We start from the raw sequence: 16751 nt of genomic DNA, 5'->3' as shown, positions 1-16751 counted from the left end.
AGAGCAGGATAGGATGATAAGGAGAACAGGAAACAGCAGAAGCAAAAAGCAGTCACTAGCAAGCACTAGTTACTCATCTACATCCAGGCAAGCAAGTCCTATGGCAAGCACAGGAGCCTGACAATTAATAGCTAAACAGATATAAATTTGGTATAGCATACTCTGGTCACATCAGTTGTTTTCTTTGACCCCTCACGCCCCACACTGGGGTGCCAGAAAGGATTGTTACAAGTATACCCTGGTGGGCAGCTCTGCTCCATGCAGCTGCTCTTACTCCTCTTCTGTGGGGTGTGGGAGAACAACAAGAAAGGTAAAAGTGCAGAAACTGGAGGGTTGAGATATATACTGTTTAGTAAGGAAAGCAAAAGCCACACACATACACGTAAAGCAAAACAAACCATTCATTCATCATTTCCCCTGGGCAGAGAGGTGTTCAGCCATCCCCAGGAAAGCAGGGCTCCATCACACATGACAGTGACTTGTGAAGACAAACACCATCACTCCAAACACCCCCCACCCTCCTTGTTCCCCCAGCTTTGTATGCTGAGCAGGATGCCATATGGTGTGGGATATCCCTTTGCCCAGTTGGGATCAGCTGTCCTGGCTGTGTCCCTTCCTGGCTTCTTACCCATCCCCATCCTTTTTGCTGGTGTGAGAAGCAGAAAAGCCCTTGATGCTGTGTAAGCACTGCTCAGCAATAAGTATTGGTGTGTTATCCACACTTTTGGTCACAAAGCCAGAACACAGGGCTAAACAAGCTACTATGAAGCAAAGTAGCTCCATCCCAGTCAAAACTGGTACAGCTTTTTATGCTTCAGTAGCATCTTTGCCACTACGTGCCACAGGGCAGAAGTCAATAAGAGAGCTCCTTTTATCCATGTGAACTTATAGTTATTGTGCTTGGAAGAAGACTTACACCTTTTTTTCAGGTTACTTCCTACAAAACTTACCCATTTATTTAAGACAACTACTGTTCTTTGTTGTATTTACAGGGAAAAAAAAAATTCTCCAAGAATGACAGCAAGTCAGGCAGGATTTTATTGACAATTTTAGGGACATCTCTGATTTGCACAACTCCAGGCTACCTGATAATTGAGAGTCTTTGCTTGGCTCTCAGAAACTTGCAGGTGTCCTGCTACTGAAAAGCATCTTGACATCAAATGGCTGTGTTATGTAGGAAAGGACTTCTAGGTCTCCAAACCCTGATTTACGTGACTAGCCAAAGGAAAGAAAATATGTTGGGAATGTGAAATAGAGGGAGAGATAAAACAGAACAAGATGATAGCAGGAATTGATCTTCAGAGAGAGCCTCATGTAAAAGACGAAGCACCTGGACTTCATTGCATTCTGGTTTATAGGTTTTCTTAATCACCTAACTTCTGAGGGAAGGTAGGCAGTGCCACAGCTGATGGCAGTGACCCAAGGTAGATCTACAAGAAGTGGTTTTATAGTTTCCATTTATTTCAGAAACGATTCTGTGGACTGCAGACCATCTAGTTCATATTATCCTATTTTTGACCTTAAAGGAAGTCAAAATGGTGGTAGCATTCTGCAAAAAAATAAACATAAAAATCATTCTCATATGATTTTCCATAAGGAAAGGTATGCAATGTGGAAATGTAACCTATTTGTTCACAGAGCATACTGCAGGAGGTAGTATTCGCTGCAGCAAGAGTGTTTCCAAATTGACTCACGAGTATGCAGAATTAGGAAAACAAATGCAAATCTAGCACAAGCTATCCAACTAGCTGGCTTCTGGCCAGAATTCTATCTAAACTAGCTTTCTTCTATTCAAGCACTGCTGAAGTTTTGCTCTTCCTGTCTCCAGAAACAGCCAGGTGCCTCTTTTTTGTTTCAATTTCTGAAAGGAAAGAAGGTAAACAGAGAATCACTGGCTACTGATAGTGTGTGGGTCCTAAGGTGTGGTGTGGATGTCACCTTGGTAACATTTTAGCTTGTCTGCTTGGCATCTTGCAAATAATGGTTTGAAATCCTCCCACATATCCCTGCATGTAACTTGGTCTGTGGAAAAAATGTGAGTTATATTTTGATAGCCAATTTTAGAATTTGGGGGATTTATGTATGAGAAAGTTTAAAAGCTATCAGGATCTCTCAAAATACTGCAGCCAGCACTAAACACACCGGACTGCATTCTCTGCCAAAATCCTTCTCAGTAAATCCTAATGTGACTTGATAACTTAGCTACAGACCTTGGCTTGGAATAGAGCCCAAACTTTGAAAGACTGGAAGTTTCAGTTGGCAAAAATGTGAAGGTGCAGTGGTGAATTCATAGCAGACTAGGGTTTAGTTTTAATTATAGTAAGGGAATTCAGCTCTCAAGAAAAAACCCTTAAAAAGAGAAGCTACAAGAAAAGGTGAAGAAGGAGAAAAGAGACAAGTTAGAGTTTATTCCCCTCTCTGTGATTGAAACTGAGGCTTTCAGAGAAGGTTTATTTAGCTATCTTCTCCTTCTTTCTCATTCAAAACTGAAACCACAATGGAGCAGGGTAATCTTTGGAAGTGAAATGGTTGTTTCTTGTTTTAATTAAAGAAGGGTGTTTCTTTATGCATACTGCCTTATTTTTAGGTTAGTGCACAACATCAGTGTCTGTACCAGCATCAGATCTCTTAGCCAATTCAGGCAGCTGATTTTCTATTCACAGTTTCACAGTGATCCTGTTCTCCCTTCATTAACGCAGCTTTTGGGGCTTTCACACATGGTTTGTAAACACAGAATCATGAATGTTTGCTTCGCTCTTCACTTCAGTGACAACCTTCATCCTGAAAAAGAGTGTTCCTGAGAACATATTTCCATTCATGCTGTTGCTAGAAAGTTATTTCAAACTCAAGCAATTTTGTCTTTCCAAACTAACCAAGTTCCTCTCTCATGTCATGCGTTGTTCAGGTTGATACCCAAGACACAGGCTCCTCCACTAATGCTCCAAATCATGCTCATCCTCCAGGAATGTTATTAGCAAAACATACCGTCTCACCTTCCTCCTGTTTTTTAGGCCATGTGGTGAAAACAGGAGATCTCAGGGCTGCCATTTTTTTCATTTTTCCTTTCACTGTTAATAATAAAATCAATTAAACCTCCTCTCTCTGAAAACACAGTATTTACCTGTTCTATAGGTGTATGGCAGACAAGTTGTTTCTGCAAAAAACATATGAATTATAGTTTACATTCTTTTGTAGGGCTTTGCCTTGTTTTAATTTCTGAGTAATTCATTTATTTTTATCACTTTTTTATTATTTATGTAGGGGGAAGGTTGTATTAAGTGTTTAAACTCACTGTCGTTAAGCTACTCTCTCCTATATGGACAAAAAATAATACATATCTTATTTATAGAACAGAGGAAGTGAAGAGGGTAGCCAGGTAGTTTTCAATGTAAGTGTGATTTTTTTTTTTTTAATGTAAAGTCTCATCTCCTGATTTCAGCTTTACTATCAGACAAAAAGGTCTCTTTGCACCTCTCAGTGCCAGCCATTGTAAACAATTACTCACTTTGTGTGTGCTATGCAGGGACACAAAACATTCCTGAGTTAAGATCTCACAGATGGAACGTGAGCAATAAGCACCTTACTGCATTGATTATCCTCTGTGCCATAATGGCAGCTGATTTTCTCTTTTGTAGAACCAAACATCACATCCAGAGGTCGGAGAGAGCTGGGTCTCCCTTGCTTGACTGAGCATACTACTTGGCTTGGCCTTCCAGTTCTCATGAATCACTGAAACAGGAGCTCTCAATTCAGAGGATATATAAATAGCAGGGGAAAAACACCCGGTACAAGCTTCTTCAGCTACACTTGCTTTGCATTTAGCAGATATTTTATATATTCTCTTTGGAAACTGTATCAAATAATTTTTTTTCCCCCTCCTATTTGTTCATTGCTATTTTCTGTAGATGTCAAGTATCTGCCTTACTGTAGCCAGGAGTGTGAAATACTGCCACAGTAACCTGTGGCAATGCCTTTAGTCTGCTTGTTGTTGCCTATTTATGGTGCAGTAATGGTTTATTTTGTAGTCTAAACCCTAGGACTGTATTTTAATGAAGATTTAAAGCTATGATACAGCTGCTATTCAAACTGTGTGAGAGAGGCATGTTGGAATAGCTCAAGATTTACTGCTGAACTGTCAGTGTTTAAGCTACCAAGTGTCTTTACCCTTTGGTGCAGTAGCTACAGTGGAAACTGTACCCACTGCTGTGAAGCAGACACGGCGATTAATGAACCTGAGGCGTGCTAATCAAACATATGTTTTCTTGGCACAATGATTGTGTTATATATCACATCCCAATGTACAGGCCTTTATCTTTCCTTAATGATCTAGCAAGGGGGCTTTTTAAAATGTGGGTGTTTTTCATGCGCTCCTTAGATTTGTTCCACAGGGGGTGGCCGTTAAAAACATCTGACGGGCATGCAGTTAGCCAGCGCCCTGCTGAGATTAGTAAAATACTATATTTAGTAATCGCACTACATCAAGGAACTCCAGCATTGCAGGAAACAGTTTGATTCAATGCTTTTATTCTGATTTTTTCTTTTAGTTTTTTCTTTTTTTTTTTTTTTTTTTTTATCATATGTATTATTATTTCATCTGGGATAGTTTTGGTTTTTTTTTTTCCAACTTGGACTTGGTTTTTGTGTCTATTTTCCAACTTTTTAAAAAATATTTGTTTAGATGATGGGATTTTTTTCCCCATATTTTTTTATTTTTGTGTTTGTTTTAACTGAAAAAAAAAAAGAATTGTAAAACAGGTAGTAAGAATGAAAAATGGTATTTGGAATCTCTCTCATACTGCTCTGCGTTGGAAGAAACTGACCTAATATTTCTTAGGAAACTTCTATGGATAATATATAATACAAGGATTCATGCTTTTAAGTGCTAGAATACTATACGGTGAAAGCTGCTAAAATTGGCTTTGAGAAAATGGTTGAAATGAGCAAGTAAATGAAATTTATTTTTGTGCCAGAAGTATTTCTTCACCAATAAATAAGCATGAAGCAGACTTGAGCTCAAACAGGTTTGTTTCATTTTTTCTTTAATAGCTGACATGACTAACTGTAGATGAACAACATAAAGTGGAAGATAAAAGACCCATATGGAAAAGACAGCTTTTCACCAGGATGCAAAAGGAAGTAAACTGTTTCATGAGACTCTTGTCCAAATCAAAATTGCTATTTTAACATCTGACTTCTGAGCCCATTCTGGTTTTTTTGTTGCTGTAAATCCAAAGCAGCCTATGTAAAATCTTGGAAACTATTCTGTAAACTCACGACTAAATCGGGTGCTCTCCTTTTGAGGGGCAGATTTAAAGGAATACCATCCTTTGTTCTAACAAAATAGTCCAGGCTTGTCAATCCAGAAGATTTGTGCATTGCTGAACATAATGGCATTTTATTACCTAGTTTATTTCTGTCTAGCATTCTAAGACTCCTGCTGATGCTTTGACTCAGATTAGTTTTCAGTTGGGAAACTTGAACTCCAGTGTCACAGATGACTTCTCACTTTTGGTAATTTGTATTATTATTTTATTTTTTTTTTAACTATTAAATATTCAAGAAAGAAAATGTTTCTCCTGACAGAAGTTCTGTTTCAAACTGTGAACATCGAGCAGCAGTGTGTGAAAAGAGTAGCCTTTATTTTTGCTCCCTTCAGACTCTTGTTACTTGTTTCTAACAGTAGTTTGGGATAGCATAGTCAAGCTTAATGATTAAGTAGCAGTACAATAGGTCTCTCACCCTCCTCAGCTGTGACTCAGTGAACCACAACCCTTGTCCATGCAAAAGGATAGATGTTCAAATTCAGACATGCATGCTGAAGGCCAGCAGACTATGCTGTTCTTGAAATTAGGAAAACTGTATTTACAGAATAATTTCTGCAGTTTAACTATGGCCATTATCTGAAATTGCATATTGATCCAGTTTTTAAAGCAGCTTATTGCAACATAAATCCTGAAATATTTTTGCAGGTTCCATCAGAACACTTGCAAGTAAGGAGGGGTATTATAGTAAAGGTAGATTGAAGAGGCATCTTTATATAAATATGAGAGAAATGGGAAATTTCCTGCTTGAGAAGCAGCATGATGAGAAAAGTACCCTAAAATGTAATTTCCTATACAGTTTTATGCAGCAAAAAGTTAAAAGTTCTGGCTCTGCCATTCTCCATTCAGATGTAACATTGTACACATTCATCTTATATCTTCCTTTATGTATAGCTATAAATGCCCATCAAAATATTTGCATCTCTTCAGTAATTTAAAATACTAAAAACAAGGGGCCAAATTTCAGCATAAGTCATGGTTTCAGACCTTCACATAAGTTTCTATATACACACTCCAATGAATGGTACACATCCATATATACTCATATCATGCTTCTTTTTCCTGACTGAAGCAATCTGTAAAATGAATATACACTTGCATGTCATGTGAATATGGATACATGTGTTAGTAAATCCATGGCATTGCAAAAAAATATACTTCTAGAATTTATTTCAGTATTTTGATGTCCAGGATGCCCTTTGTGTTTTACACACTGAGGTTTTATGCCCTGCCCACACAGCGCCGTGGAGTGCTGTGTTTGGGATTCTTGTACTGGCTATACATGATTTACCTCAGGTGTATGTAGTTACCAAAAGAAAAGCTGGCAGTGCTGTGTGCTTTTCCCAATAAATGAGCAGTCTCATTTAGAATTATTGCTAGGATCTTCTTGTGGTGACACTGCTCTGTGCTGTGTAGACAAACCTTGGAGGAGAATTACATGTAAATCACTCATAATAGTCTGAGGCTGGAGTCTTGCATTTTACTCAGAAACTTGCACAACTCTTTCTAGAGACATCTGTATGCTGGCCATTGTTTTCTAACCAGATCCTAATTCTTTTCCATCAAATCTCTGCTTACGTGTTATCTAAATAAAACATTCTGAATTTTAATGAGTGAAATTTCATTGCTGCTAATCCTTAGATGCACTGGGCTAATCTGTGAGTGTCCCTAAATTATAAAAGGTGAAGCCGGGAAATTAGGTCCTGGACATATAGAGTAATTATTTTCATAACACTTTTGTTTTTACCCCCATAACACAAGGAAAGAGAAAATGAGGAATTGTGGTTAGGCCAGAGGCCTTAATGATGCTTTATAGTCCCAGCACTGCCAGTCAGTCCAGTCCAGCTTGGATGAGTCATTTAAGGTCTGTCCACAAAATGTCCATACCTGCCTAACAGAGGTATGGTGAGATGGGCTGTAGTTAAGCACTCCTGACTCTTTAAGGCACAGAGGAACTTAGAAAAGTGTTCTTTTTGTCATCATGACTCTCAATAATGGCTTCGTAATCACAATCAGAGCATTTGGCCAGCCTTCAGTCATCACCCCTTGATCACAGATACTGACTCAGGTATTTGCTGTGCTCTGCTTTAAAAGATATGATATTCTTGAAAGAGTTTTATAGACGTTCAGATTCTTCCCACACTTAGTAATAATAGCATGGACATATAAACTGAAATATTTGTAACATACTGCTGGCCAAAAGCCAAGAACTATCTGCTGCTATTTGGGCTATTTGATAATTATTTGACTACTGTTATTTCTTTCTGAGTGCCTATTTTGGACATTCTGCTCTAATAGGTAAATAAAAAAGCTGCAAATTTTGGCTCATAGATCAAACTTGAAGGGGAAAGGAATAATGTAGTGTGAGAATGTAGTAACTGGACTGATAAATAACAAAACAGGATTAGTGGGAAATTGCACATACGCATGCCAAATGTCGAAGCCTGAATGTTTCTTCTGACTGCACAAATCTGTAGACTAGAGAGATTTGATGAAAGGACAAAGTTTTATTTGTTCCTATTTAAAGTCCAGTCTTTTGTCTTTTATATCACTATTCATATCATTAATATAGAAAGTGTTTATTTTGGTTCAGCTGAAGAGCTTCAACAGAGCAAGAGATAATTAGAGATCTGTTGTCTGAGAAATTACAAAAGAAGGCCTTGGTATATTGAGATGAGGCCAAAAGTGCATAATGAAATCCTTTTGGGAAAGTTAAGTCTATAGAGACACCAAAATTCTGAATTTATTGCAATTTCAATGTGCGACTCAAAAAGGGATGTGAGTCAAACCTGCTATTGAAAATAGCAGTGTCATTAAATACTTTTTCCTCTGGCTATCTCCTGTTCTTTCAGCTTGTTAGTCATTCTTTATTCCAGTGGACACTAGTGGATTGTATGCTCATATTATTCTTATGAAAACTAAGCCTACAAATATGCTGTACAGCTCAGAAAGTGCCATTCTCCCATTTCTACATATGTGCTTTTCTTAGCCACCAGATTTTGCCCCTTTTGCAATGTCATTCATATTTGCAGCACAGAACCATTCTCTTGGTCTTTGCTGCTGCATTTCTCACATCACATTCCCACAGCACATACTCAGCAGAAAATCTACTTTGCAGCTAGTTGTGGAAGCTTGATAAGCCTTTGTCATAACAGTAGTCCCTGACATTTAAAGGACTTCAGTTTATATTTGTCAGCCAAATTTCATACCTTCATACCTCTTTCAATTAATCAAAGTTAAACCATTGTATATGTGAAGGGGCCTCTTGTGGTTTCTAAGTAAGTAGTATGGCTTTTCTGGCAGAGAGCCACAAGCAATTTAGTAGGCACATACTGTGGGGGTTGAGAGGAAGAGAGACAGGAATAATCCAGAAGGCTTTAAGAAGGGCTGAATGAAATCAGTATTTCTGTACACAGTACAAGAGTTTTGCATTCTATATCTTACTTTTGGCCATGGCAAAACTGTTTCGGTGTGTTGTCGTTTAAGTAATTTTGAAACATAGCACCAACTTTGTTTTCCTCTTAACCAGTTTTGCACTGGTTTTACTTCAGTTGAAGCATTCCCAATTGCACCTGTGGCAGAGAAGAGTTAGGCACAAGGGATTTAATACATGCTTTATAATTGTCATATTGTCACTAAATTGTTTTCACAGGAATAAACCTAATGTAGTTCCTAGCTGTCTTCAGGAATAGCAGGATTTGTTTTTTAGCCTAAAAGTCAGGATGAGGCTTTACCATGTACCTTTTGTCTGAGAGCTCTACAGCTGTAAATAGATACTAACATAAAAGGTCTGTCTCCAGCAGAGCTGATCTCTCTTTCCAGTTCTGACAGGGGTCACATAGTCAATGTAAATTACCACCATAAACTAAATTCCACCTCTCCTGTAGAACAAAGTGCCTGATCTGCCTGTCTAGAAGTCAGGAGCTATGCAGAGAACTGTAATAATTCAGCATGAGTGGCAACCTGTTCTTAATAATGAAACACTAGCAACATTTAATTTCATTCTGTTTCATCATGTTAAAATCCATCCTTTCTTTAGGGGATTTAAAAACCAGCTGAAGGGAACCTGAAGACAAAGAGAATAATTCAAGTAGAAGCACTATCTTCCTCTGTATTTCATGCAAGTTCAGGTTCAAGATGCACATCTTGATGCCTACAGGGAATGAGTTCCTCTTAGAAAAGGATAGTCTAGACATATCAAGAAGAATGTGATTTCTCCATTTTATCTGTCATTTTGATTTAATTGAAATATGTACTATAATAGTAATGTCAAAAGAGTTAGTGGATTTTACTAGAAATGAAATTACAATCAGAAAATTTTAACTATTATTGGCAATTTTTTGGAGGTTATAAAGATTTACTTGGGTGTTTTATAACTAAGCTACAATATGCTGTTAAAAATGACACGTAGGTTGGAAACTTTAACTTGAAGCTAGTTTCTTATATAGATACAACATCTTGAAATCAGTCTGAAAGATGTCAGAATCTCAAGAACTCAGCAGTTCAAAAATTATGCAACAGGCATATAATGGAAACTTTGGCCCCAGTTCAGCATGTGACTATCTAGACTATTTTACACACTCCTTTTTTGATATTAAAGATGAATTCAATGTAAGTGTCTGGAATTCTTCTTACAAGCTTGTTGAAAAGGGACAGTATTTTAGCATGACTCCCTTGTGCAAACCTGGTGTTTAGCAGATTACGTATGTTATTCTGTTATAGGTACACTACAGTGATAGACAAAATGGCAAAGAGTGTATGACCTGTTTGACACTGTCTCCTGTGCAGATGACTTTCCAAGGTATCGGAAGCTCCATTGAAGCCAGCCATGACCAGGTATAATACCTTCACCCCACACTCTTGTAATTTTATTAATATCTGGTAAGGCCAGAATGTCAGCATTAGTAAATTTAAAATTTCGACACATCTTGTGCTTTTCGTATGGCATGCTCTTGTCACAGGGATTTGCCTCTTTTGCCCTACTAAAATCCTAATTAGATCTAAGGAGTGAAATGAAAAGGAGACAAAACTATATTGCCTTTTGCATATTTCTAAGAAATATTAGGAAAAAGCCTGAAGAGCTTGCTTTGGTTTTAAAGTCAGATGTAAGGTTTCTGCAAAGGTTTTATTTGCTTTTATGTGTGTATCACGTCTTGTCTATTCTATTTTTGTCAGAAGATTATGAGTAGTTGGAAAAGCAGAAAGATGAAGCCATCATCTCTAGCCATCATCTGTCACAAGAAACTGACATTTGAGAGGGGAAAGGCATTTTTAATCAGACTTTGTAAAACTCCCATTTTGTTTGGCTGTTGCTAAAACATTTAATTCAAGATTCTGGCAAAAAGCCAGAAGAGAAAAAAAAGGCTCAATGTTAATCATTTATCACCCTATTGCTTCAGATGGGAACTGAGGGGGACTTCCATTCTTGTTGTCTTTTCCTCCACCACTCGTATGTATAAAAGCAAGACAAGACTTTGATACTCTGAAAGTATTAAAAGCAAAAAGGAAACAAGTAGAAGAAAGCATTAAACCAAACCTTGCACCTTTCATATCTTCAGTAGATTAGAAAAAGTTACCATGTTTACTTGCTTTTGCAGGTTATCTTTAAATGGTACTGTGTTCACGTTTGCTGTACATTTTATCAGACTCTATGCAAAATCCTCTAAGAAAAAAAGGGAAAGCTGCCTTAAGAATTGGCAGAATTAGTTACTTTTGGGGAAAAGTTTCAGACACTCTTAGCCATGTTTTTGTTTGGTGGGTTTTTTATTGCAAGTTCCTAAGTTAGTTGTTAACATAAACTAAGCCCATTAGTTATTTACATGGTAACATGAGGATACTTCCTGCCCTTAAGTGTTTGGTGTTTTACAGAAATGGAGAGCTGTGGTAAGTCAGACCATACTTTACATTCAATTCTCATTTCATCCAGCAACTTGTTTATGCTGCTCTAAAGCTGCTCCATTTTTCTTTCAGTAAAGATAGGATTTTAAAATATAGTTATAACACAAGTATGATATTTAGACATTTCAATGAATTTAAGGTGGTCCCTGTCAATTTGGTAACAACTACATTCTGGGCTACCAGCCAGCTTGGCCTTTGTCTTAGCATTTATTTAGGCTAGAGTATGATATGTAAACAGAAAAAAGACTCTGTAAGCAAAAAGCACATTTAAGCCATCCAAATAATTATATATTTAAGACCTCTAGATGAAAATGTCGTATTGAGCCTGCAAAGTCAAGCACCCAGAAATTAGGAAATTCCAGATTATGTGCAGCATTAGTTTCACCCCAAATGTACCCATTCAGTGCTCCAAACAGGATATTCTTCTGAGAAGAAAAAAAAATTGCATAAAATCACACAGATAAAGATTGTATCATAGCACATTCACAAATAAGTAGAATTAAATTTGCTTGGGCCATTTTGTAGCTGGAATTTCCTCATCTTGTTTCAATTTGAAGTTGAAAAAATGTTCATAATTGGTTTTAGTTACGTAATTTTCCACAGGGTTCTTAAAATGGAAAGAAAAATGTTTTGTTATTGCACGATGGGGTGGTTGTTGTGTTACTGAACCCACATCACTTGTGCAAAGATTTCATCTGAGCCAAGAGCAAAATAAAATAATAATCTGAAAGCCAAATGCCAACCCATGGCTCACAAAATAGATTCACTCACTGGACAGGATGCACAAATTTCTGCTCATATCTTTCCTAACTGTCAGAGGGAATTTCATTTTCTGGGGAAAAGGGATGCTATTGGTAGGTTGTGTTTGATAAGGGGGTAGCAGGACTAGATTAAAGCATCATTTTCCATCACCTGAATAAACAGAGAAAAAGAATCATTAGCAAGTTGTGTTTGTCAGGCACTGGAATTAATGAATTAGTGACAAAATTAGGGTTGTTAATGGACTAACTAGAAGAAAATTTCCCTTTTCTCTGTTGTTCCTGTGTGCTTGGTATGTTTTTCCTTGTTTCCTACAATTTTACACACAGTAGGTTGATTTGATGGTTTCTACTCTTTTAAAAATAGGATACAGAAATACTGCACCTTTGTCAAACTGAACTTCATTTTAAAGTGTCAAATAAGTGCAAGATGCTATGTATGCTATAAAAGTTGAATTTTAGAAATTCTTCTTTAACTTTTGTAATCTGTGACTTTTAAATCATGTCTGTAGTATTTTGTGGCTATTAGGATAGGCTGATCACCTGGAAGCCTGTGATTTCAGTGGAGGGATGGTGATTTGTGCCTCAGTAGTGAGGCATGGCATAGTTTGACATCAGGAATTGTTGGCTTCTGTGCTTAGGAAGATAATTTTTCTCACATTCGTCTAAAAATATTGATTCTATAATTTCTAGAGGTATTTTTATGGAACACTTTAGGAATGAGACTCTGGAATATTTTTGGGGGAAAAGGAATAAAAAGTGCTGTGTGAGAGTATCTAATAAAAAAGCTATTTGTCACTATATTGTGGCAGAAGAACCATAGAAGAACCACTGTGGTATGTGGAAGCTGATAAAAAAAAAATTAAAAAAAAAAAAAAAAGGAATAGAAATGGAAAGGGGAAAAAAAAAAAAAAGAAAACTATGTTGCTAGTGGCATCTCCAGCACTATAGAATACCTTTTAGATTGGAATTGTCTTTTGTAATGTGTCTCCCTACTCATATCCAGTGGGAGATTTGTTACCAGCAGATACCAAAGTGGTTACAATCCTACATAAGTACATTATCTGGCTGTTTCAAATATGTCAAGACTTGACACTGCAGTTTTTCAAGTCTCTTGCTCTTTTCCTGTACTCCGTAGGGAGTTTTCATTCTTTAGATTGGTTTAGCTTGTGATTTTAATGAGTTCAAATATTTTCCCCACATTCTTCATCTGAGCAATTTCAGATTAATATAAACATATCAGACTGGTACACTAATTAGTGTGCATTTTGAATGTCTGATTGACAAGGCATATCTCATTTGGTCATGAAGCAGTATTGTGGAAGCAATTGCTGATCTTCCATTTTTCCTTTGACAAAAAGAAAAAATGGGAAACATTCCTAAAGCACCACTGCAGTCTATCCTCCACATATTTTGCTGGGTTTTGCATTCAGGTATGCCAACCTCTTTTATAAAAATTTAATGGGGTTCATAATTTTTTTTTCCTGAATTATTTATTTCTATTTTTTCTGTTTCTCATTATCTGACTAAAAGTCTAAAATTCTTTTTTCTTAACAGCAACTATTCTTTGGAGTTTTTTTTTTCAGTAAAATTTAGTTACAAGTAGCTATTAGTTAAAATGGTCACCACTTTCTATTGATTTTCTCAATAAAAGCTGAATTTTTCCTTAATGATAGTAAAGCCTGGTATTTTTTACATTGCTGTGGGACTGGATACAACCTATTCTCAAGGCTTATGATGGACTTCAGGCATATATTGTAAAGTTGGGGAACGAATTGAAAGTGAGTGATTTAAAGTAACAGAAATAAAGTCCAGATAGTTTTTTATTTGTGTCACTGAGAAAATTCATGATATGAAAAGCAGGAGATAGAAAGGGAAAAAAATCATAGATAGGAGGCTATATAAGCAAAAAATAGTTGGAATGAGGCAGAAAATTAAAGTGCAGGGAAACGGGACAGTTGATGTCTGAAGGCCACAGAAGTGGGATAAAGAGAGAAAGTTAGAGTTATGCAGAAGGAGTAATCAAAAACCCCACCAAAAAATGACATCTTGTTCACTGCTGCATCTCAAACTACTGAAACCTGAATTTCTTGTTACTGCTACAAATAAATATCTCCCAGTTTTTGTGAACTGTGACACATGGCGAGTTCTTTGAATTCTTGAGTGCAGGCACACTAAGAACTGTAAGTTAGAAGATGCAATGCTTGCAATTGAAGGAAATGGAGATTTATGTTTTCCCTGGAGGACTCTAGGCAATACCTTAAAGTTCTTATAGATGTCCTGCACTCAGCAAATATCACGGGATTCACTGTAAGGGTAGATAGGTTGAATCTGATGCCCTATGTCAAACAAGACAGCCGTGACATAGGTTCAGTCTAAGAAGTGACATACTTCTGCTATGCCATGAACAAGCCAGTGTCAAACTCAGCTTCCATGTTTACATATATATTTTAGAAACTTGCAATGTTGCCATCTTTAGTGGCTTTATAACAATTGTTTTTCTGGATGTTACAGCTCTGAGTGACTGAGTGTTTTTGGGGTATCACACTCCTGCGGTTGTCATAGCTGTGAAGGAATAAACATCTCGAATGTGTTCTTAAGGCTTACTGAACAGCAGGCAAATTGAAAATATGAACATTCATTTTTAAATAAAATTATTTAAAAGTCGCTGCTAGTGACGAGAAAGAACAAGGGCCTATTTTGAGGTATTTGAATGCTTGCCATGGAGTACTCTGCCTGTACAAGTGAATTTTTAATTCCAAGTAACTTAATGTTCATTGAGGAGAGACCAGTTCTCTACTTGAATTTCAGGAGGCAGATCAAAGAGTAATGCATTTTCTTAAAGTCTCATTGCTTTAATACTTTCTGATGTTTTTGGAGGTTTTAACCACATGCATCTTTTTTGGAACTGGCAATACTGTTCATTTGTTTATTACTGAGTTCAGCTGTTTACTTCACCTAATTGTGCTGTTAAAGTGATATCAATGAACATTTTATGCCAATATTTTTATTCCTTGCTTTCTTAGTGTTATCCATTATATTTATGTTGTATATTAGACTGTAGTTTTAGAACTCTTCTGCACTTTGCAGTGTGCAGAATGGAATAGTTGTATTTTGCAGGAAGATACCAATTGTTTAATGTTATATTTAACCTACCACTAATAACATTTTTATTTTCAAATATAAAAATATCTGGAAAGAGAATGAGCAGGGGCAGAAATTGTAGAAGTGGAAGAGCTACTGCTAAGATAGACTTGATCAGAGAGCCCAGCAGGGAGGGGATGTACTGAAAGGAAGATGGCACGCTCAGCAGTTTCAGAAATCACTGATGGAAAGCTTGGCAGACAGCAGTGGCAAGCAAAGTGGAATGTGGTCAAACCATCATTGCTAGTCTGCAAGCAGACATTTCTGGGCAGGGTTAACAGAGACTGGGGATGCCCAGATGTGAGCAGCTCTTCATGGCATTTGAATACAGGAAGGGCAGGAATAGTTCTCAGGGAACAAAAGAGATGGGTGATAGGCTCAAGGGAAGGTGCTTGGAGCATTAAGGTTTGAAAAGAACTTTGCACTATAATAGCAAATGCATCACACATATGAAGCTCCACATCTCTGTTATGGCCTGAGAATTGGTTGTAGAGCATGCTCAGGAGGCAGCATCTAGGGAATTTACAGAAGCCAAAATAACTAAAGGTGTAGTCAGTGAGTATGCAGAGGACAAGAATTTGTCTAGTGCTGTAACCAGAAAAGATAAATGGGATTGTGTTTTTTGTTAAGATACCTTTCCAGGTCAGAAAATCAGATTATTTACTGGACACTACATTAATTTCTAATTAAAATTATTTTTTTTTTTTGTAATGAGAAATTAGGATTTTCTAGATGTTGACATTAACTTCACAGTGGGTTTTTTTTTCTCCTGGACATGGCAAAAAAATGAAAAAAATGTCAAGGTTTTCTTTAAAAAATACATATATCCTTTTTTGTCTTTTTGTTTTTTCCTTAGGTGATATATGCTTCACTTGTCAGCTTATTTCTACTTTACTTATTGTAAATGTGGTTATTTCTTCAGGGTGGCTTTTTCAATAAAATTACAAAATTTTAATTTTAATAAGTAAAAATTTTCTAGCAGTTTTCCCAAAGTTTGGCAATTCCATTGCAGCCCCTTCAGCATCAGGGCTTCTAACTGATCTTATGAGAACATCTCACACAACTAGGTCTCCTCTTTCAAGGGAGGGGGTCTCACTGTCTGCTGTCCTCTTTTTGGCAACTCTGTAACCTTCAGGGGTGGGTGAAGCATGACCACGGCTGAGTGCCCAATGCTCCGAAAGAGCCAGTTCATGTAGGACAGAAATTTAAACTTTTGATATATAGCACCACGTTTCACTCTTCTGTCTCTTAGGTTGATGCTGCAGTAAGGAGTCATCCCATCAGGTTTTAGTTAGGCACACTGGATTGTTGTCTGCTATTTGATATTTTACCTCATCTGTTGTGCTCTCCACCACTGTGTGTGGAAGTATTGGTACATTCTCTCTGTATTCTTCATCTTCTGTTTTGCATTATGTCAGTCTGGATGTACGTGACAGAACATTTGCTTTTCCCTGGCAGCTGCTAAAGTTTTCCTTGATGAGCCCAAGATCAAATGCTTGTATTTGTTCAGGAAGTGTAATCTTTAATTTTCAAAAAGTGGGTTACTAATTAACTGCTGAATGGGGAAAAAAATGCAAACCAAGGCATGCCTATCTCCTTGCCAGGCTCTTTCAGTCCTGTCATTCAGGGC

General features: G+C 37.1%; 1 protein-coding gene across 6 annotated transcripts in view; it reads left to right on the top strand.

The window, feature by feature from the left end:
- The window catches only part of STAU2 (staufen double-stranded RNA binding protein 2), a 171427-nt gene that overhangs the window by 100107 nt on the left and 54569 nt on the right, over positions 1–16751 (top strand). For 5 of the 6 annotated variants that reach the window (XM_058832098.1, XM_058832101.1, XM_058832103.1 and 2 more), the window contains exon 13: positions 10044–10157. The exons of the other annotated variant lie outside the window; for it this stretch is intronic. In XM_058832098.1, coding sequence (XP_058688081.1) covers positions 10044–10157 — 114 coding nt within the window. The remainder of the gene's footprint in view (positions 1–10043; positions 10158–16751) is intronic. 6 annotated transcript variants of the gene reach the window in all.

This window comes from Poecile atricapillus, chromosome 2, assembly GCF_030490865.1.
Source record: "Poecile atricapillus isolate bPoeAtr1 chromosome 2, bPoeAtr1.hap1, whole genome shotgun sequence".
NCBI classification, from domain to species: Eukaryota; Metazoa; Chordata; class Aves; order Passeriformes; family Paridae; genus Poecile; species Poecile atricapillus.
This window is presented reverse-complemented; position numbering and strand designations above follow the sequence as displayed.